The following is a 19,887-nucleotide window of genomic DNA, read 5'->3' as shown; positions in this document are numbered from 1 at the left end:
AGAAAAAAAAAGATTCGATTTTTAATTGAACGAACAAGAATCAAGATCCATTTTTTAATCTCCTATATAAGTTTTTCAACTCCCAATAGAGTAACACTTGTGCTCTCGCCGAAGATCTTGAGAGAACACAAGCGCTTCTTTCTTTCACCTCTCTCTCTCTCGCTCGCTCGCTTGCTTAGGGTTACCGTTGAGAGAGAGAGAGAGTTCTCAATCTCGTTGACTCAGCCATGAATCCAGAACAGAATCCTCGCGAATGCGTAGTATGCGGTGAAGCAGAGCCGTCGTTCATCCACACCGTCAGCAAAACCGGCGTTCTCCGACGACTCTGCACCGATTGTTTGCTCAAGGAACATCGTGAACTCTTTTGCCCAGTTTGTTTCAAGGTCTTCGACAACGCCGCCCTTCCTCCTACTCGTATCACCTGCCTCAATTGCCCTTTAAGCACCCACCGTTCTTGCTCACCTAAGCCGCCGTCTTCCTCCGCCGCAGCATCTTCTTCCTCCTCCGCTCCACCACCAGCTTCTTCTTTCACATGCCCGCCGTGTTCTGACCCCAATTTCACCTTCTTCCCCAAATCTCGTGTCAATGGCGACGACGTCCCTGTCCCTGTCCCTGAAACGCCTCTCAGTAAGGTTTCGTCCATGGCTCTTGTCGCAGCTGCCAAGATCTCGGTGGCTATTATGAAAGACACGGTGGTTCAGTTAAAGGATGAAGCTTTTAAGAAGATCGTAACAGCTCAAGCGGCCAAGCTGAAAGCTAAAGCTGCATTGGAGAATCTTCAGGATCTTGTTATTAGACAAAAGGCTCAACAGAACTTGACCCCTAGCAAGAGAAAGCCCGATGACTGCTGATTCTGAATCTTTCTTCATAGCAATCTTAATGGTACGTAGGGCTCTCTTGTATGATAGATCTCTTCTAGGGTTCAAGAAAAAGACTCCATTTTGCGGTTATTATTAGCCAACTTATCTTGGTGATATTTTTAGTTCATTCTCTCTCAAAACGTGTTTGATCAAATGTCTCACAGAGAAAGCTGGAGACTTTGAGGTTAGGGATACAGTAGGGCTTTCGTTTTGTATAATGGTGTGTAAGACTCAGTGTCACATTCATTCATATTAATGGGTTCCATCTTCAATCTTTAAATGTCTCTGTATGGTTTCAAGATTTCGTCTTTGTTGTGTGGCTTTTTACTGGTTTGGAGATTTTCATGGAACAGAAGGTTATTTGTGTTTAGAATTTAGAGTTCTCAAGCTAATGAATTAGGTTTTGATTGGCACATATCCAAGAAAGTGACAATGCGTTGATGTTGTTTGGTTTGGAAGTTGTGATGAAAACACAATTGCTTTTAGTATGAGATTACATCATGATTCATCAAGATAAGAATGAGTTTGGGAAATCATATAATTTGTTTAGATTGGTAAAATCTATGTAAAACTGTTTTTGCAACACGAAAATGGAAAGAGCAAGTTCAGGCATTTCCTAAGTGAGGTTTTGCTATATTGGTGAAAGAGCAAAACATCAGAAGAAGGCGGAAAACAAAGAAGATGTATGACTAGACAGACTACGAGATTGGGTTAATTACGTCAATTTTTATTATATCGAGGCTTTTTTGTAATCTTCTTAAACATATAAGCCCTCGTATTGCAAATTCGTTAAAAACAACGAGTCAGCCGAGGACAGAAACCCTAGAAATCGTCCGAGTCGAGTTAATTCGCCTCTCACCCAGCTCTATCTCGCCCCGTGACTCGTCGTCCCCTTCACCCGCGAAAACGCTTCTTCGATTCGTAGCTTAAAAATTCGTACCTCGCCGTCTAAAAATGTGTTCTAACTTCGCTTAAAGCTCTACCCTCCATTTTCTCTGGTCTGAGAAATCGACGAAACCGGAAAAATCTCGCCTCCGGTTACGAAAGCTCTCAGCTTCTTCTTAGGTATGCTATAGAAGACAAACCCAGTTCAATTCATTGTTCTTGCTTTGTATAATTGATGGAACTTGGAACATGTTGTTTTAAATTCTTAGTGTTTGTTAAACCATGCATGTTGTTTTAAAGATGTTCTTGTAGATTGAGGCTGCTGCACTGGTTTGTGGAACTGTGAAAGTTTGAAGCTTGTTAAATGGTTTAACAATGGCTCCACTTGGATCAATTGGAGTGGTTGACCCTGGATGGGAGCACGGTGTTGCACAAGACGAACGTAAGAAGAAGGTTAAATGCAATTACTGTGGGAAGGTAGTGAGCGGAGGAATTTACAGATTGAAGCAACACTTGGCTCGGGTATCAGGAGAAGTGACTTATTGTGATAAGTCTCCAGAGGAAGTATGTTTGAGGATGAAGGAGTTTCTTGAACGGAGTCGTTCCGCCAGAAAGTCTTGTTACAGTTTCCAACAATCTAACAATGATGATGAAGTGGAAAATGATGGGGAGCGGCGTTGTTGGTCTAAAAGAAGTAAAGGAAAGCTAGGGTTGAGTGATGGGAGTAGTCTTCTTCGGTCTTCAGGTTATATTGATCCTGGATGGGAACATGGTGTTGCTCAGGACGAGAGGAAAAAGAAAGTGAAGTGTAATTATTGTAACAAGATTGTGAGTGGTGGTATTAACCGTTTTAAACAGCATCTTGCGAGAATACCTGGAGAGGTTGCGCCGTGTAAAACTGCTCCTGAGGAGGTTTATGTTAAGATTAAGGAGAATATGAAATGGCATCGAGCTGGGAAGAGACAGAACAGACCTGATGATGAAATGGGAGCGTTAAATTTCAGAACTGTCTCTCAGGATCCTGAGCAAGAAGAAGAAGAAGGAGAAGAACATCATGACGTCTATCCAATTAACCAAGATAGGTTGATGCTGGGAAATGGAAGGTTTAGTAAAGACAAAAGAAAGAGCTTTGATTCAATGAACACTAGATCTGTCTCTGAAGCAAGACCAAGAAGGCAAAGGGTTATCCCGTTTCAGTCACCTTCTTCGAGCAAGCAGAGAAAAATATACTCTAGCTGTTCAAACAGAGTTGTATCACGAAAAGACGTCACATCCTCCATTTCCAAATTCTTCCACCATGTTGGAGTTCCCACAGAAGCAGCAAGTTCTCTCTACTTTCAAAAGATGATTGAATTGATTGGTCTGTACGGAGAGGGTTTTGTTGTGCCTTCGAGTCATCTGTTTTCTGGTAGGCTTTTACAGGAAGAGATTTCAACTATCAAAAGCTACTTGAGGGAGTACAGATCTTCTTGGGTGGTTACAGGTTGTTCTATAATGGCAGATACTTGGACCAACACAGAGGGCAAGACAATGATCAGTTTCTTGGTCTCTTGCCCTCGCGGTGTCTACTTCCACTCCTCGATTGATGCCANCAACAATCTAACAATGATGATGAAGTGGAAAATGATGGGGAGCGGCGTTGTTGGTCTAAAAGAAGTAAAGGAAAGCTAGGGTTGAGTGATGGGAGTAGTCTTCTTCGGTCTTCAGGTTATATTGATCCTGGATGGGAACATGGTGTTGCTCAGGACGAGAGGAAAAAGAAAGTGAAGTGTAATTATTGTAACAAGATTGTGAGTGGTGGTATTAACCGTTTTAAACAGCATCTTGCGAGAATACCTGGAGAGGTTGCGCCGTGTAAAACTGCTCCTGAGGAGGTTTATGTTAAGATTAAGGAGAATATGAAATGGCATCGAGCTGGGAAGAGACAGAACAGACCTGATGATGAAATGGGAGCGTTAAATTTCAGAACTGTCTCTCAGGATCCTGAGCAAGAAGAAGAAGAAGGAGAAGAACATCATGACGTCTATCCAATTAACCAAGATAGGTTGATGCTGGGAAATGGAAGGTTTAGTAAAGACAAAAGAAAGAGCTTTGATTCAATGAACACTAGATCTGTCTCTGAAGCAAGACCAAGAAGGCAAAGGGTTATCCCGTTTCAGTCACCTTCTTCGAGCAAGCAGAGAAAAATATACTCTAGCTGTTCAAACAGAGTTGTATCACGAAAAGACGTCACATCCTCCATTTCCAAATTCTTCCACCATGTTGGAGTTCCCACAGAAGCAGCAAGTTCTCTCTACTTTCAAAAGATGATTGAATTGATTGGTCTGTACGGAGAGGGTTTTGTTGTGCCTTCGAGTCATCTGTTTTCTGGTAGGCTTTTACAGGAAGAGATTTCAACTATCAAAAGCTACTTGAGGGAGTACAGATCTTCTTGGGTGGTTACAGGTTGTTCTATAATGGCAGATACTTGGACCAACACAGAGGGCAAGACAATGATCAGTTTCTTGGTCTCTTGCCCTCGCGGAGTCTACTTCCACTCCTCGATTGATGCCAGTCATATAATGGAAGATGCCTTAACCCTTTTCAAGTGTCTAGACAAACTAGTTGACGACATTGGCGAGGAAAATGTGGTTCAGGTTATTACACAGAACACTGCTATCTGGAGAAGTGCCGGAAAATTACTTGAAGAAAAGAGAAAGAATTTGTATTGGACTCCTTGTGCAATGCATTGCACAGAACTGATTTTTGAAGACATCTCAAAGCTTGAGTTTGTCTCCGACTGTTTAGAGAAAGCACAAAGAATCACAAGATTTATTTACAGTCAGACATGGCTACTTAATCTTATGAAGAACAAATTCACACAGGGACTAGATCTTCTTAGACCAGCAGTCATGCGCTACGCTTCCGGTTTCGCCACTCTTCAAAGCCTAATGGACCACAAGGCCGGTCTCAGACGTCTGTTTCAATCCAGCGGCTGGATTTTGTCACAGACCGCTGCCAATTCTGAAGAGGGAAGAAAAGTGGAAATGATGGTGTCTAGTGCTGCGTTTTGGAAGAAGGTTCAGTATGTTTTGAGCTCGGTTGATCCAGTGATGCAGGTGATACGCATGATGGATGATGATGGCGAGAGACTATCTTTGCCATATGCTTACGGTTACATGTACTGTGCAAAACTGGCGATAAAGTCTATTCATAGCGATGATGCTAGGAAATACGGACCGTTCTGGCGTGTGATAGATTACCATTGGAACCCATTGTTTCATCATCCTCTCTATGTGGCTGCATATTTCTTCAACCCGGCATATAGATATCGTCCTGATTTTATGGCGGTAGGTATGATTATCATTTATTTGATTTAACCACTAAAACTTTCTGCAATTTTCTTACTTTTGCTGTTAATGTGAATTTGAACCTACAGCATTCTGAGGTTGTGCGTGGAGTGAACGAATGTATTGTTAGGCTTGAGCCTGATAATGCGCGTAGGATCACAGCATTGATGCAGGTGAGATATAAATAAATCAACATTGTTCTCAGAACCTTGGGGCTAAGCTAAAGTCTCTAAACTAACAATTTGTTGAAATGTTTTTAGATTCCGGATTACACTTCTGCAAAAGCCAATTTTGGAACGGATATAGCCATTGGCACAAGAACAGAACTTGACCCTGCTGCGTGGTGGCAACAGCATGGGATAAGCTGTTTGGAACTCCAGCGAGTAGCTGTTCGAATACTGAGCCACACGTGCTCGTCTGTTGGGTGCGAGCCTAAGTGGAGCTTGTACGATCAAGTCAACAGTCAATGCCAGAGCCACTTTGGGAAAAAGTCAACAAAAGATCTCGCTTACGTTCATTACAACTTACGGCTCAGAGAGAAACAGCTGAAGCAACGGCTACAGCATGAAGATGGACCACCAGCGAGTCTTAACTATGCTTTGCTGGATCGGTTGCTCCCAGACTGGCTGGTGACCTCCGAAAATGACGAGGTATTTACTTCAAACGAACATTCTGCTGATTTACTAATAGGCTGACGTTGTTGTTTTTCTTTGTGAAGGAGGAGACTTTGCAAGGCGAAGAGGGACGAGAGAACGATGATCATGACGACGATGACGAAGAAGAGGCCGAGGAGGAGAACTGTTACATGGATTCTGGTAACGTTGATGGTCACGGTGAAGACAATCTTGATCTTTATGATGATGATCTTAGCGAGGATGATTATTAGTGTCGCTTTAGTAATTAGTGCGACAATCCTAACAAGTGTTCGTATTTAGAATTCGACCATTGTATCCTTTAAATACATTCGAATTTATGATAAATTTTGTTGGCTATAAACCATTTAGGACGCAGACATCTTTGATGTTAAAAAAAGTAGAAGCCTTAAAACCGGATTATTGCTCTGGTTTAATCTTCTCTTTCTCTGAATTTTTCATTTACCTGTTCAAGCTTTTTATTAGAAAGGTTAGCATGTGTACTAAGTTTGGAGAGCATATTACTTTAGCAGGTAAAGATAAATGGGTGCATTCTTTTTATTCAAAGTACTAGAGAAAATCAACTAGTCTTATTGTCTTAACACCTAAAATGTATAATTCAGATGATACATCAAACCAAACACTATTGGTTTCAACATTATAACAAGATGATCACTCCAAGATTAAGGTTGCTGTGCTTTAAAGAGGTTGGCCACTTATCCACCTCTTGAGCAAGATTGAATGTTCCTCTGGTTTAAAGTCTAACGTGTGCCCGCCTCCCTACAAACCAAACCAACAAAACCGATTTAAAAATGTGAGTGTATAAATGTGGTATAAAAATGTGATGTAAAAATGTGGTATAAGAGTTACTTTCACAGTAGCAAATGTCATCTCGTTAGCATAAGTCGTAGTGTATCTGCAAGTTTTGGACGAGCAGCTTATACAAATGAAGAAAATAAACTAACAAACAAAAGAAAAAAAGAACGAAATGATCTATATATACCCAGCGACTTGATCGAGTATCATCCATGGCCTCCATTTGTCAATAATGGAATAGTTGAGAGATCTTATCCAGTCATGAGTTCCAACGTAAGGCGTTACCAGGTCGTGATCACCACTATTCACCAGATAACACCATGCCAAGGCTTATAATATATAGACAACTAACGAAAGCAAAAGCTCTCTGTAAAGAAGTTGTAAATTTATGTACTGACCTGATGATGAGAGATCGATAGCCTTCGATGCTGTTCTTCTTATGGTATGGTATGCTGCTTTTAATATCTTTATTGTATTGCAAAGTCCGTTTACATCGTAACCATTTACCTGTAGTACCCTGCAATCACAAAATCCTCATTGAGGTTGATCATCATATTTTACCAATGACCTTATGGTAAACTAAGTCATATATATATACCTCCACAACTTTAAGTGCTCTGCGTACGCTCTCCTTATTATTGGCCCAGTATTCGGATAGCATATAAATATACATCTGCCAAATAAAAAGACAAAATTGTTAATATTCTTCTCTAGTGGTTTAGTTTATTGGCTAGTCCAAAGATACTAAGAAGCTTACATAACAATCAGGAGACGTCATGTCACAATTTGGTGCTAGAATAAGGTTTTCATTTATTCCAGAAACACACTGTAAATAACCACAAAATTCAAAGTTAGTGATTATATTTTATTTTTTACCATATGCAGCCAACTAAATTCCAGAATTGTGTACCTTGTCATAGTCTTCAATGAGTTCCAAGCATTCTGTGTTAAGAGGATCTACAGTAATATAGTTCCCTCCACAGCTTCTCTTCATCGACTACAAAGTACGTAAGAGTGTGCTAAACTACTTCATTGTTCTGACAAGAGACAAAAAAGCATCCTAGATTATGAAACTTTACCTCATATAGTTCATCAGAGATGAGTGCCATTCTATGAGCGTACTGAATGCGAGAGTTTCTATCAAGATCAAAGTCTGTTATCGGGCTTCCGAGGACATAGCCCTGTTGTTTGGAGGGGAAAAGATAAACCCTTTAATTCTTAATGCTCCATAAGATATATTGAAGTAATAGCAAATACTAATGAACCTGAAGATTTATTTGAGGTTTGCAGCATATACAGTTTCCTGTGATAAATTGGTGAAATAAATGATTAGGAAACTAGCTAAGGTCGATCAAAAGGGGTTGCATAGTGTAGGAATGTGATAATAAATTACCATTTGAGATTTCTTGAACGATGACCGGGACAACCGTACCGGCATAAGAATTACCGGTGACATAGAAAGGATTGGAGGAATACTCAGGATGCTGGGCTAGCCACTGCACAACAAATCACACACAAAAAAAAAAAGAAACTCTAAAATGCATAAAGACATCTATATATACTTTAGTGGACCATTTTCCTTTACCTTACGAAGAAACTCGTCTACCCGTTTAGTTGATCCTGTGTCACTTGGTATATCAGCAAGTGGATTTTTTGAGTAGGAGAAGCCAGTTCCAACAGGTTGATCCAAATAGATTACATTTGAAAACTAAAAAAAAAGAAAGAAGATGAAAAAGACTTCATCGAGATGGTAATGAGGAATAAAACTCCTGGGTGTTACCTTTGTCCAAGAATATGTAGTGGAGACCAAGGTGGGGATACTTCCATTGTAGGCCTTAACCTTGAAAGCAATAGGCCCTGCATTTTGTTCAGTTCAAACAAAACAGTGAATATTATGCAGAAACATGCAAATAACAAAAGAGTGAGAGAAGATTAATTACCATTCTCATAAACAAGACCAAAGAAAGAAGAGCAGCCAGGTCCTCCAGTTAACCAGAGAAGAAGAGGGTCTTCTTTTGGATTACTCTCAGATTTGATGAAGTAGTAGAACATTTGATCTTCATCTGCATCTCCAACACCAATGTACCTTTCATGATTTGAACTTCAAAAACTCAGAATACAGAGTCAACATTATAAGAGTAAAATATAAGATGAAGATGGAGAGGAGGAGAACCCGGTTTCGAGCTCGAAGGGAAGAGGGCCATCAAAACCAGGAAGAGATCTGATTATAGAACTTGAATCAGCATAATTAGTAAAAAGAAGCATAAGATGCAGCAGAAGCAGCAACATTGGTATCCAGGAACACATTCTTTTTTGTTTTTTTTTTGTTTTTTTTTGTTTCTGAGAGTTTGATGACAAAACATGTTATACTCAAAAAAACAGAGACGTTGACCTAAACAAATTAACATCTTTCAGTCTTTGGTTTTGTTCCATCTGTAACTAGTTTTTTAATTAAGTGAGAGCATATATAATACTTGAGCTGGAGGTAGAGAGATATAAATGGTTGCATTCTTCTATTGAAAGTAGTAGAGAAAACCCACTAGTCACGTTCACGTAGGGTGTATTATAGAATAAATTGTGTAACATGTCCTTGCATATATGAAACATCAAAACAAACATTTTTTTTTTAACTCCAAATCATAACTTTATTAATATGAACCAAAGATTGTAATGTTAAACATAAGGATATAGATACAATCAAATATTTCTGTAACGAAAAAGCAAAGAAGTTTAGGCGCCGCAATCCGAAAAATATGCTTAGTTGCTCTCGTCTTATCTGTCAATCTTGTGTGACTTTCTAGCTTGGGAAACATCTATTTTTTGTCGATCTTTTACGCTTTCGAAAGGCAAAGTCTACGATCCATCTGTTACATCGCAAGACCATAGATTTTGGAACTCTCCTGAAAAAAGAGATATGATTTTTTGTGATTGTACCGTAAACCCATATATGTTGTTGATTTGATCTTCTGATTCTTCTACTATTAGCGTTCCACTCCTCTTCAACGTATTGTTTCCATGGTGGTTTACGTGCCGGTTGTTGCTTACATATCAAATCTGAGTGGATTTGTATTAATCTTCGAAACGTCCTCAAAAGATCATATTGACGACGTTCGGTAACAATCGCACAACTAACATATGATGTTAGTATGACCAAACACACGGCCATTAAGACCGAAATACTCTCGACAAAAACGTCGGACATGGAGAAACAACAGTTGATTTGGAACCACCGATGATTAGATCTACTATCCGAGAACAAGAGCCAAGAAAGAGGTAGTGTAATAACGGAAAAAACCACACCGGAAAACAGTGAAGCGCCCTTTCGATGCAAGTATGTTCTCATCATCAACACAACTTCGGATAATCAAGCGTCAGACGGAGTTGCAGAACCGTCGATGTTGTTTTTGAAGAAGGTTGTTATCGATTGCCTCTTTTCACCGAGAGAAAATAGATAACATATACAAATTAATAAGATACAAACGAAAAGTGAGAGAGGGAAGTACAGCCGACGCCGGAATCGACGCCGGCCGGAGATACTAAAGCCTTTTGGTTGTGAACAATCGCCTTAGTTGTCGCAAGGGAGAGAAAACGGTTTTTTAAAGAGACGGCATTATGGACTCCCAAAACAAACATTTTATTTTCTTTTTTGAATCTAATTTAACATTTTATTAAAAAAAAAAAAAAAGAAGCATTAAAACAAACACATTAGGCTTTAACATAAATAAGATGAACTAATAATAAGGTTTGTGTGTATTTTTAAAAGAGGTTGGCCACTTAAGACTTATCCACCCTCTTGAACAAAATTGAAGACTCCCCTGGATCTGGTTTATTATACTCTAATCTAATGTGCGCCTGCCAGCCTCCGTAATTATAATAACAAACATAAACTGAGTGTAAAAAAAAGCTTTGCAATACGGCAGAAGTGGATGGCATAAGTCTTGGTTGTAATAACAGAATGGCATAATTTTCTATCCTTAAAACTTAAACAACGGATATATATGGATGGGACCAAAAAAGGGTTGGCGCCGCGCTGTCGTAAGCTGAGTGTTTTTTTTATTTTTGGTTATTTATTAACTACCGAATATATCTGTCTTTTTTAAAATATTTTTTATCAGTCAAAATAAAAATAAAATAGTGTTTTTGAATTAAAAAAATTAGAGAAAAAGAAAAAAAGGAAAAAAAAATTAAAGAATACACAACACACCTGACAGAGAGACAGCTTCGCTTTTCCTTTTCCGTTGTTCGACGCCTTCTCCTTCTCTTCTCTCTCTGTTTCGTCTTTCAATTCATTCAATTCTCCTAAAAGTCCTTCCTTTACTACTACACCACCTAGATTTTTTACCTTCTTCTTTTTTTTTTTTCTCTTTTTGGAGAGTTTATAGTTTTTAGGGTTTTTTTTTTTTTCTTATTAAAAAAACACAAACTTTGGGGGAGAAAATTTGGGTTGGATGCGGTTGAATCAGTTTCCGTGGAGTGGAAGATTTTAGGGTTCGCCGGTTGACGTTGAGGGAATTTCCGGTTTAATTTTTTCTTCGGTTTTCTCCCGGCTGCGGCGGAGACATGGCTTCCAATCTCCCTATGAGCCCTAAATTGGAGCAGATCCATGGCGAAATCCGTGACCTTTTCCGTGCCCTCGCGTATGCCTTCTCTCTCCCTCTCTCTGTGTCGTGGTTACCAAACACTTCTCATATATATATATATATATATATATATATATTTTAGGGTTATTGACAATTTTTAAAAAAATATATAAGATTCTTTTGAGTAATCAATCTCACTGAACCTCATGTGCTCAATTTGATTTGATGCCAAGAACTAGATTTTAAGTCATCACTTCCGGAATGATGGTAATAGTTCGTTTAAATGGGAACGAAGGATTCACCCTTTTATCATATGTCTCTGTTTTGCAGGAATGGTTTCCAGAGGTTGGATAAGATCAAGGACTCTACTAGACAAAGCAAACAACTCGAGGAACTTACCGAGAAGATGAGAGAGTGTAAAAGGTTTGTATGTGCTTACCATCTCTATGACCATCTAAGCTATGACATCAGTTTGTTAGTGTAAAAATCTTCATCCATGATTCAGTTAATCTTATTCTTATCTAATGTGTACTTCATGTCAGTTTGGTCAAGGAGTTCGACCGTGTACTTAAGGATGAGGAACCTAGAAACTCTCCTGAAGTTAATAAGCAATTGAATGACGAGAAACAATCTATGGTCAGTTATTATCCTCTACTATCAGTGTGTTGATATAATTCATCTCAGGCCTTTCTTCAATTATACTACAATGTTATGTATCTCAAAGTAAATGTATCAACTCTTACTCAGCATCTACTTAAAGTTCCATTTTGCATCATCAATCATATTCAGTTTGGTCAATCTTTAGGTGTTATATTGTAACAACATGTATATATTTAGGCAGATATTGAGTGTCATTGTGTATCTTTCGCTCCCCTCTGAACTTTGTATCTGCTACCATTTTGTACCTATGGATTCTTTAACATCTGGGTTTAACTTTTTCCTTGTGTATTATTATGTCACAGATCAAGGAGCTCAATTCTTACGTTGCACTAAGAAAAACGTTAGTATCTCTATCATTCCTCTTTAAGAAGCTGATTATTTGAATCTCATACCTGTTCATTCTGGGCTTTGATATCATATCTATCCGTTCAGCATTATCTCTATAAGATTTAGTTTGGTTTTTATGTGTTTATATATGTTAACTTGGGGTCTTGGTCTTGAATATCAGGTATATGAGTACCCTTGGCAACAAGAAAGTTGAACTTTTTGATATGGGAGCTGGAGTTAGTGGCGAACCTACAGCTGAGGAAAATGTTCAAGTGGCTTCCTGTGAGTCCTTATGCATTTCTTGTTTATTCACTTGCTACCAAAATATGACTTTGTTTAGAACATAAATAGATTGACATGCTTGAAGCTTACATTCCTTGACGCTATATGTACTTGAATTATCTTGGATGGGTAACTTATGCTCTCTGGTTAATTGTCTTAAGTAAAATTCTGGCAGATGTTGATTTAGTACTAGAAATGTTATAGGTTAGCCGAGATTATTCCCAATTTGCTAGAAATGTATTATTCCGAGATTTCGACAATAGGTTCCCGCATAAAGAAATCTGTTTAGATATGGCGCGAAAATATTATCTTGTGAATGTGAATACTTGGATATGCGAGCTTATGTCATTCTATTATGGATAGCTATGTCAAACCAGGAGCTTATTGATGCTGGAACGAAAAGAATGGATGAGACTGATCAGGCCATTGAGCGCTCGAAACAGGTAAGTTACAGAAAGAAGAATGTTCCCGTAGCCGTTGTTACTAACTTACTATATCTATGTGTAACATTCTTGTTCCTTTCCTTTCAGGTTGTAGAACAAACACTCGAAGTTGGAACTCAAACCGCAGCTAATTTAAAGGGACAGGTAATACAAAGCATTTCTTCTTTGCTTCCATATTAATCTTTATGGGTAAGAGTCTGAACCAACATGAAAATTTTGCAGACGGATCAAATGGGACGCGTAGTTAACCACTTGGACACCATTCAATTCTCTATCAAGAAGGCGTCCCAGCTGGTGAAAGAGATAGGGAGACAGGTGTGTAACTTCAATATGAACATCTCCTCTTTTGCTTGACCACAAAACCTGAATCCTTATGTCAACTTATTTCAGGTGGCTACAGATAAATGCATAATGGCGTTCCTGTTTCTCATTGTATGCGGTGTTATAGCCATAATCGTAGTGAAGGTACTGTCTTTGCTCTTTCTGATGAAAGTTGTGATTGCTCATTAGCAAATTTGTAACTCTGGTTTTTGTCTTAACAAACTCTTCAGATCGTAAACCCGAATAACAAAGACATTAGGGACATTCCAGGATTAGCTCCTCCAGCGCAATCGAGGAAGCTATTGTACTTGAGGAATCAAGACTAACGTGAGAATATAAATCTCTATTTGTATATTTATTCACGAGAAATGAGGAAAATTGCATCTCGAGGTTCAATATATTATCTTCTCTGCTTTTTCATTGTGTTAACACTCCATTTCATGAATGAGAGAGAGGGTTTGGGCTTGTTGCCATTGTGTGCTTTGATAGTTGCCGAGGCTTTGGGGTTGTTTTATGTTGATGTTCTTTTGCTTAATTAACCCATTCGTTTGAATCTGGGTTTTGATTGGAGGGTGTGTAAATTTCAGCTTGTCTCTCTTTTTTTGTTTGTAGTAACTTATCTCATCTTTTGTATAAAATTCAGACCATGTTATATACCCTCTCTCACGTTCTCATTATATTCATTTTCTTCGTCCAACTGTAGAAAATTTAAGGACACATCTGGAACTGCCATTAGAGTTATAAGACGATTTATTAGCTTGAACAGCCCATATGGTTTCACTTTCTGTAACTTGTTAAAAACGAAGAACGTGATTGAAAAGTACTAACACATTTCTTCTAGTACCGGAGAACTGATGTTACTAGTCTTTTTTTAGCAAAAAAAAAAAAAAAAAGAGATATATTTCGAACTTTGAACAATCGACTTCAAAGAAGAGATACTGCTCAAAAGTTGGAACATAACTGATGATAGAAAAATGAAGACCATAAATATATAACTTTAACGTCAATTTACTACAAACGAATTTACGACTCTGACGTTTTTCAAGCTAATAATCATCAGTAATAATCTCCGCTATTCTATTTCATGGAGTAATAAATTGAAGGGACGTTTTTCACCTGAGACACCGGGACTAAATGCTGCAAGTAACAAAAACGAATTTGGAAGCAAAGTGTCTATTATACTTGTATACCAACATCTTAAGCGGCGTGATTTCCGAGCTGTGTCCGACCAATATGAGACAACCGGGACGTGATCAAAGGGGCTTCCTCGTCGTTTATCTCAGCTCCTACTCTTGGGATTTCCACACTGTCGTTAGGATTGAATTTATCCGAAGACTTCTTCTCCATCTTATACTCCTGTGTAATGTTTGTGTCCATCAGTTGTTACATTTAGAAGAAAAGAAAAAGTCATTGGATCCACATTATAATTTGCAAGTTTAGAGGTTCTCTAGGAAGGACGATGATATTATTGTGAAACCATATCTGTTAATATGGGAGGCTATCATCGGGTTTCTAAGACGGCCTATAGATTATACACTGTTTCTGGACTAGCGAGAACCTAAAACAAGCCTGAGATCAACCGGGTACATAACCTTTAGCTGCTAGAGAGTTAGGATCGGGAATGTTTGACTGACCTTATTGATTCGATCTGGAAGACTGTCAGGAATTGCTTGAGACGCCTTGACATCCCTTACTTTTATGTAATTGTACATAACGACACCACATAACGCTGTGTCAAAACACATGACAAGAATAGATAGTTATGTGAGAAACAAACAGTCAAGGAGTAAAAGGAAATGTTTATAGCAATCACATTTGTTGTGTTGTGATATGAAGAAATCTACCTATCGCGTATCCAGTGATATTCAGCCCAGTGATTGTGGACTCAGGAAAAATGACAGTCGAGAGGGCTATGAGAATCCAGTCTTTGAGAACACCAGCCACCCGGATGGTTACTGCACCTGTTCTCCCGATTACTAAGAATATGGAGAAGTTCAAGGCAAGAGCACATAGAGCATTGGAGAAGAATATCCAGAAGTTAAATTGGATCTGTGCAACTTCCATTGTGGGTTTCTCCAACACATACCAAGGTAAGGCCAGAAAAACAAAACTGCACAAATTTGAAGCATAGCATGTCAAGGAAAAGATTATGTGTGCTAAACTGTAGTAGAGGAAGCNTTGTTGTGTTGTGATATGAAGAAATCTACCTATCGCGTATCCAGTGATATTCAGCCCAGTGATTGTGGACTCAGGAAAAATGACAGTCGAGAGGGCTATGAGAATCCAGTCTTTGAGAACACCAGCCACCCGGATGGTTACTGCACCTGTTCTCCCGATTACTAAGAATATGGAGAAGTTCAAGGCAAGAGCACATAGAGCATTGGAGAAGAATATCCAGAAGTTAAATTGGATCTGTGCAACTTCCATTGTGGGTTTCTCCAACACATACCAAGGTAAGGCCAGAAAAACAAAACTGCACAAATTTGAAGCATAGCATGTCAAGGAAAAAGATTATGTGAGTGCTAAACTGCAGTAGAGGAAGTAGAACTTGACATGTAGCAATAAATAATAATGAGAGAAGATAGTGTAACATGATATAATTAGACGAACTGGAACCATGGTTTGGTAATTGATATCTTATTCTTGAAATATAATTGATTAAGCAGCATAAGGGGTGAATACCTGCAGGGAGCTATGTAATACAAGCTGGTAATAGGGTTCAATGTCAAACCCTTCTTCTGGAGAAGAACTTGAGTTAGCACCAGTCTAAGTGCTTCAGCAAAGATGCCTGTCACCTGGTAGACTGTGCCAACTACATTGAAATGAATTTCCCCATAAGAGGATATCACAACTCCAACACTGACCAGCAACATGTTCGAGAACACGTCGCACCTTGGTTTGTCAGTGCCGCAAACAACTGCCATGATAAATGTTGCTACTGGCACTGAAAGTCCATAGTCATGTATTAATATCATTTGTAAAATGAACAGAAAGTCTATGCTAAAATAGATTTGTAACCAAAATGTTAAAGACTTCACATACTTAGAGCTTTAAGCATCTGAATGAAGGCAACAGAAATATGCAAATACGCAGTATTGCCAAACCTGCACAAAGGGGAATGTAAGATAGTGAAGAGACAGTTGAGAAGCAAGGTTAACTAGAAAAGACTGAGTTTTCCTGAGCTACATGGGGAGCAATTAAAAATATTCAGACGAAGGGCACTAGTAAACTATGTTACTGTCCACAGAACATGAACTTACCAGAGACTTGATGCAAAGAATGCACTTATAGGTACCACACAGGTTGCGTATCTGGACCCAAAAAGTGTGTCAAAATGGAGAGACGATGGGCTTACGTACAAGCAAACAATATAAAATAGATGAAAAAGACCGAGTAAGCTGGCTTACATTTCAAATGTCATTTTAACCGGAGCAACAACCTACAGAACAGAGGGAAAACTTATCACCGCACTAGCAAAAGGAGTCTAAGGATCCATAAACAAGATTATATATTTTACAAGAGAGCATTACATAAGATGCATAAGCATAGTCCATATTCTTTGAGTTTAGCATACCTTGAACACGCGAATAAGAAGGAAAGCCACGAATCCAGCAAAGCCCATATGGATCATTGTCAACGTTATAGGAAGTGGAAAGTTGAAGTACTTTGGGGATAAAACCCACTGCAATTATAAGGAATAGAAGGAGACGATTTAGAAGTCAGAATCTACTTTAATAAAAGCTGAAACAAGATACTATAGGGGAGACTAGGAAATTAGAGATTCATAGTACTCAACACCCATTGATACAAAAAAAAGGTTTTTGGAAGTGGTTCCATGTCAGTAACACAACATACTATATAAGTCAAACATCAAATTCTTAAATCGGAAAGAAAGTATGTAACATTCAGAATCCAACAAATCTGCAACCTACACATATCTGTGTAAACATTAGATAGTTATTAACTAGCTTCTAAAAATTCACCTTATTGTAGAGTATAACTCCAGAAGAAAGTATAATGTAGATGAGCAAGTAGATATAAGTTAGAACAAGCGTCTTGTTTATCATCTTTGCCATCTTCCCTCGTCCCCTCTCCTCAGTTCAAAAGCAAAGTTCTTTGATAATCAATTTCCTGACACAGCACCAATACCAAAACAGGGCAGTATCCCTAAATAAAGCAGGTGCAAATGCTCCGTGACCATTACCTGAAACCCAAAAAAAAAGCAAAAGTTTTGTCAGCCAATACAGATTTATCTAAGTTTCCGCGTGAAGAACAAAGTATCAAAGGACCAGTTGAGAGAGCCCTACTCACTCCCATTTAACGAGCTCAACAATAAGAAACAAATCGTTCATGAGAAATGGGACGGAAACTAAACAATGCAATTGGATTCACAACACGCTAAAAGTAATCACACCAGAAAACACAATCAAAACCAACGACATGTAAATTCAAAAAAAAACTCTAAAAACCTAAATAGAAGGAAATCGAGAGATCACGATCAGAGAAAATAAGCGAATTGGATCAGATCCTGCAAGAAATAAGGAGATAATAATAATACTACCTCGAGATCATAAGCCGAGAGAACTGCAAATTTATGAAATTATCAGCAAACAAATCTAGTGGCGATAGATCAAAGACGAACACTATCTGATTAAACAAATTAAGCAACTCGAGAAGAATCTGATGATAGGTCAAAAACAAAAACCACGAATTCGAGAGAGAGGTTTCTATGAGAATCAACGATACAGAGAAAAAGAAGATTTATTAATGCAAAGTGTTTGTGAGAGAAGAGAACTGGGAAAAGAGAGCTACAGTAGTTTTTAGTTGGAGAAAGACGGGATTGAAAACTTTAAAATTAATTATATTTTTCTCCATAATTAAAACCAAAATAAATTTTATAAAATATATAAATGAACGGTAAAGATGAATAGGCTAATCAGCAGAATCTGAATCGAACGGCTACGATTCCATCTCTCATATGTGTGGAGAAGACCTGCGAAGAGTGTTAGAAGGTTTGGGTTTAATGGGCCTAATATACACTTTTTGTTTGGGTCAAAAGACTTGGTGACAGGCCCGTTAAAGAGAGAAAAATCTGCGATGATGATACACGATAATGTTGTGTTCATCGATATGGTTATGTTTTTGAAACGTGAGGATTTGGGAGGTTTATTATATTTAATTAAAGGATAACCAAGTGAATGTGATATACTAACCAATTTTATAATTGGAGGTCGTATTCTACTTTTTTTTTTCTTTTCTTATTAATTGGTATTACTAACCAATTTGTGTCGGTAGTCACATATTGTTGATTTGTTGTCAACTCATTTTCCTTTAATTTTTTTAAAATTATATATTAAACTAATTTCTTAATTTTCAGATTTTGTACATGTAGCCGTAATTAATCAAAATGTAAACTAACATTTAAATGTAGAATACACAAAAGGTTTAGTACAATCACATCGAAAGTAACCATATATATAAAAGAACCAAACTAAAACATAGAAGCTATAATTTGTATTACACTCGTTCATCAAGGTTAGACATGATAAACTTACGTGCAATGAGAGTATTGATGACCTCTATACGTTTTAGCTTAGTTGTTTCGAGTTATGCATTAATTGCTGTATTTAACCTCTATGTCTTTTAGCTATATCCAAGCTAAACAAAGAAGCTAATAAACCTTTTTATATAAAGTCTCTTTGCTCTCTAATTATGGTCACAAGTCCCAAGCATGACTCGGATACCATTTCATATTTTTTGTTTCTAAAGATAAGCAAAGTAGAAGACTTGGAAGAAATGCTTTTTTCTTTTTCTTTTCTTTATAAGCAATTGAATGTACGACGAGACCATGTCGAAACCGAAAATAACCAAAGTAAAGCATAGAAATTGATTAAGTACACTAGAGCCTAGAGGCAACATAAACCAGAATCTATATGAGCTTCTTAGGAAACTACTCGTCACTTGAATGAAACAATGAGGAATGGGTATAGTTCCGTTTAGGTTTTTGGGAATATGGGTAGTTTATGCTCTACTTTTTTTAAAAGTGCTCATTTGCCTAATAAGCTCAAGTTCTATCCACAATGGCCGCATTATCTATTTTATGTAACTTGTAATATTTTTCTCGAACAAATTTCCGACAGTATTGTTGTTATGATTCGGATGCATGCATGTGATTATTAAGAGACAAAAATGAAGCTTAAACAATCACACAATCCTTGTTATTAATTATTTTTAAGAAAATTATAAAATCAATTATTAATTTTGGACTATCTTATATGCTAGTAGGACAGGTTGATGTAAACCCAACAACTGCAAGACAATAACAAAATAATAAGACAGCAACGAAGAGAAAAAACAAAAGTTTAAAAGAAAAGAAAAAGAAAGAACTGATTTATCAATGAAATAAAATACCAACTAAAACCACATTGTTAGTTAGCTTTTGGAGGCGGACACTAATCATGCAATTGTTTCTTACGCGTAGTCTAAATTATTGTTCTACCTCTACAACCAATCAGCTTATTGTTTCCTTTTAAGTTAAAATACAATAATTTCAAGTATCATCTGCCGTCGTGTATAAGTCCATGAATTAGGTGTATATATGTATCTGATGATATATATATACGTACATACATATTATTATTTTGGAACCCTTTGAATTCTCAGTTTTAAAATGAGAAAAGCAGTTGTAAAATTCCCTTCCTTATTTCTTTTGCTGCTAATTAACTTGTAAAGGTTTTTCGATATCACTTTAC

At 37.7% G+C, this 19,887-nt stretch overlaps 5 protein-coding genes across 5 annotated transcripts; 3 read left to right on the top strand and 2 right to left on the bottom strand.

The window, feature by feature from the left end:
- LOC104746092 lies at nucleotides 10–1,145 on the top strand. Its single transcript, XM_010467493.2, has one exon. It carries the CDS (start codon nucleotides 228–230, stop codon nucleotides 849–851), a length of 624 nt encoding a protein of 207 aa, XP_010465795.1. The 5' UTR covers nucleotides 10–227; the 3' UTR covers nucleotides 852–1,145.
- On the top strand, nucleotides 1,656–6,167 carry LOC104748267. Its single transcript, XM_010469938.1, has 6 exons — nucleotides 1,656–1,925; nucleotides 2,046–3,306; nucleotides 3,342–5,074; nucleotides 5,164–5,247; nucleotides 5,335–5,724; nucleotides 5,793–6,167. The coding sequence occupies exons 2-6, from the start codon at nucleotides 2,121–2,123 to the stop codon at nucleotides 5,958–5,960; spliced, it is 3,561 nt and encodes a 1,186-aa protein (XP_010468240.1). The 5' UTR covers nucleotides 1,656–1,925; nucleotides 2,046–2,120; the 3' UTR covers nucleotides 5,961–6,167.
- Nucleotides 6,243–8,862, bottom strand: LOC104746090 (serine carboxypeptidase-like 16). Its single transcript, XM_010467492.2, has 14 exons — nucleotides 8,696–8,862; nucleotides 8,463–8,608; nucleotides 8,303–8,379; nucleotides 8,108–8,230; nucleotides 7,916–8,018; nucleotides 7,788–7,825; nucleotides 7,602–7,703; nucleotides 7,433–7,519; nucleotides 7,280–7,348; nucleotides 7,121–7,195; nucleotides 6,921–7,039; nucleotides 6,710–6,823; nucleotides 6,577–6,622; nucleotides 6,243–6,486 (listed from the first exon to the last, which is right to left on the bottom strand). The coding sequence occupies exons 1-14, from the start codon at nucleotides 8,827–8,829 to the stop codon at nucleotides 6,406–6,408; spliced, it is 1,314 nt and encodes a 437-aa protein (XP_010465794.1). The 5' UTR covers nucleotides 8,830–8,862; the 3' UTR covers nucleotides 6,243–6,405.
- On the top strand, nucleotides 10,712–13,794 carry LOC104746089 (novel plant SNARE 13). Its single transcript, XM_010467491.2, has 10 exons — nucleotides 10,712–11,159; nucleotides 11,433–11,525; nucleotides 11,645–11,738; nucleotides 12,065–12,102; nucleotides 12,271–12,371; nucleotides 12,735–12,814; nucleotides 12,902–12,958; nucleotides 13,037–13,129; nucleotides 13,205–13,279; nucleotides 13,366–13,794. Exons 1-10 carry the CDS (start codon nucleotides 11,083–11,085, stop codon nucleotides 13,459–13,461), a joined length of 804 nt encoding a protein of 267 aa, XP_010465793.1. The 5' UTR covers nucleotides 10,712–11,082; the 3' UTR covers nucleotides 13,462–13,794.
- LOC104746088 (probable sugar phosphate/phosphate translocator At3g17430) lies at nucleotides 14,100–17,981 on the bottom strand. Its single transcript, XM_010467490.2, has 10 exons — nucleotides 17,697–17,981; nucleotides 17,119–17,339; nucleotides 16,710–16,817; nucleotides 16,543–16,574; nucleotides 16,396–16,446; nucleotides 16,178–16,239; nucleotides 15,818–16,079; nucleotides 15,343–15,608; nucleotides 14,770–14,864; nucleotides 14,100–14,491 (listed from the first exon to the last, which is right to left on the bottom strand). The coding sequence occupies exons 2-10, from the start codon at nucleotides 17,209–17,211 to the stop codon at nucleotides 14,333–14,335; spliced, it is 1,128 nt and encodes a 375-aa protein (XP_010465792.1). The 5' UTR covers nucleotides 17,212–17,339; nucleotides 17,697–17,981; the 3' UTR covers nucleotides 14,100–14,332.

Source organism: Camelina sativa, chromosome 15 (assembly GCF_000633955.1).
Source record: "Camelina sativa cultivar DH55 chromosome 15, Cs, whole genome shotgun sequence".
NCBI lineage: Eukaryota > Viridiplantae > Streptophyta > Magnoliopsida > Brassicales > Brassicaceae > Camelina > Camelina sativa.
This window is presented reverse-complemented; position numbering and strand designations above follow the sequence as displayed.

Coding starts and splice junctions, on each gene's coding strand:
- LOC104746088 (XM_010467490.2), bottom strand. CDS start 17,211: ATGGCAAAGATGATAAACAAGACGCTTGTTCTAACTTATATCTACTTG. Junction 16,575..16,709: donor TTCTTATTCGCGTGTTCAAG/GTATGCTAAACT, acceptor TCTGTTCTGTAG/GTTGTTGCTCCGGTTAAAAT. Junction 14,492..14,769: donor TTCCAGATCGAATCAATAAG/GTCAGTCAAACA, acceptor AACATTACACAG/GAGTATAAGATGGAGAAGAA.
- LOC104746090 (XM_010467492.2), bottom strand. CDS start 8,829: ATGTGTTCCTGGATACCAATGTTGCTGCTTCTGCTGCATCTTATGCTT. Junction 8,231..8,302: donor CTACATATTCTTGGACAAAG/GTAACACCCAGG, acceptor CTTTTTTTTTAG/TTTTCAAATGTAATCTATTT. Junction 7,826..7,915: donor CGTTCAAGAAATCTCAAATG/GTAATTTATTAT, acceptor AATTTATCACAG/GAAACTGTATATGCTGCAAA.
- LOC104746089 (XM_010467491.2), top strand. CDS start 11,083: ATGGCTTCCAATCTCCCTATGAGCCCTAAATTGGAGCAGATCCATGGC. Junction 12,372..12,734: donor AAATGTTCAAGTGGCTTCCT/GTGAGTCCTTAT, acceptor TATTATGGATAG/CTATGTCAAACCAGGAGCTT. Junction 13,280..13,365: donor TAGCCATAATCGTAGTGAAG/GTACTGTCTTTG, acceptor CAAACTCTTCAG/ATCGTAAACCCGAATAACAA.
- LOC104746092 (XM_010467493.2), top strand. CDS start 228: ATGAATCCAGAACAGAATCCTCGCGAATGCGTAGTATGCGGTGAAGCA.
- LOC104748267 (XM_010469938.1), top strand. CDS start 2,121: ATGGCTCCACTTGGATCAATTGGAGTGGTTGACCCTGGATGGGAGCAC. Junction 5,075..5,163: donor ATCGTCCTGATTTTATGGCG/GTAGGTATGATT, acceptor TTGAACCTACAG/CATTCTGAGGTTGTGCGTGG. Junction 5,725..5,792: donor TGACCTCCGAAAATGACGAG/GTATTTACTTCA, acceptor TTCTTTGTGAAG/GAGGAGACTTTGCAAGGCGA.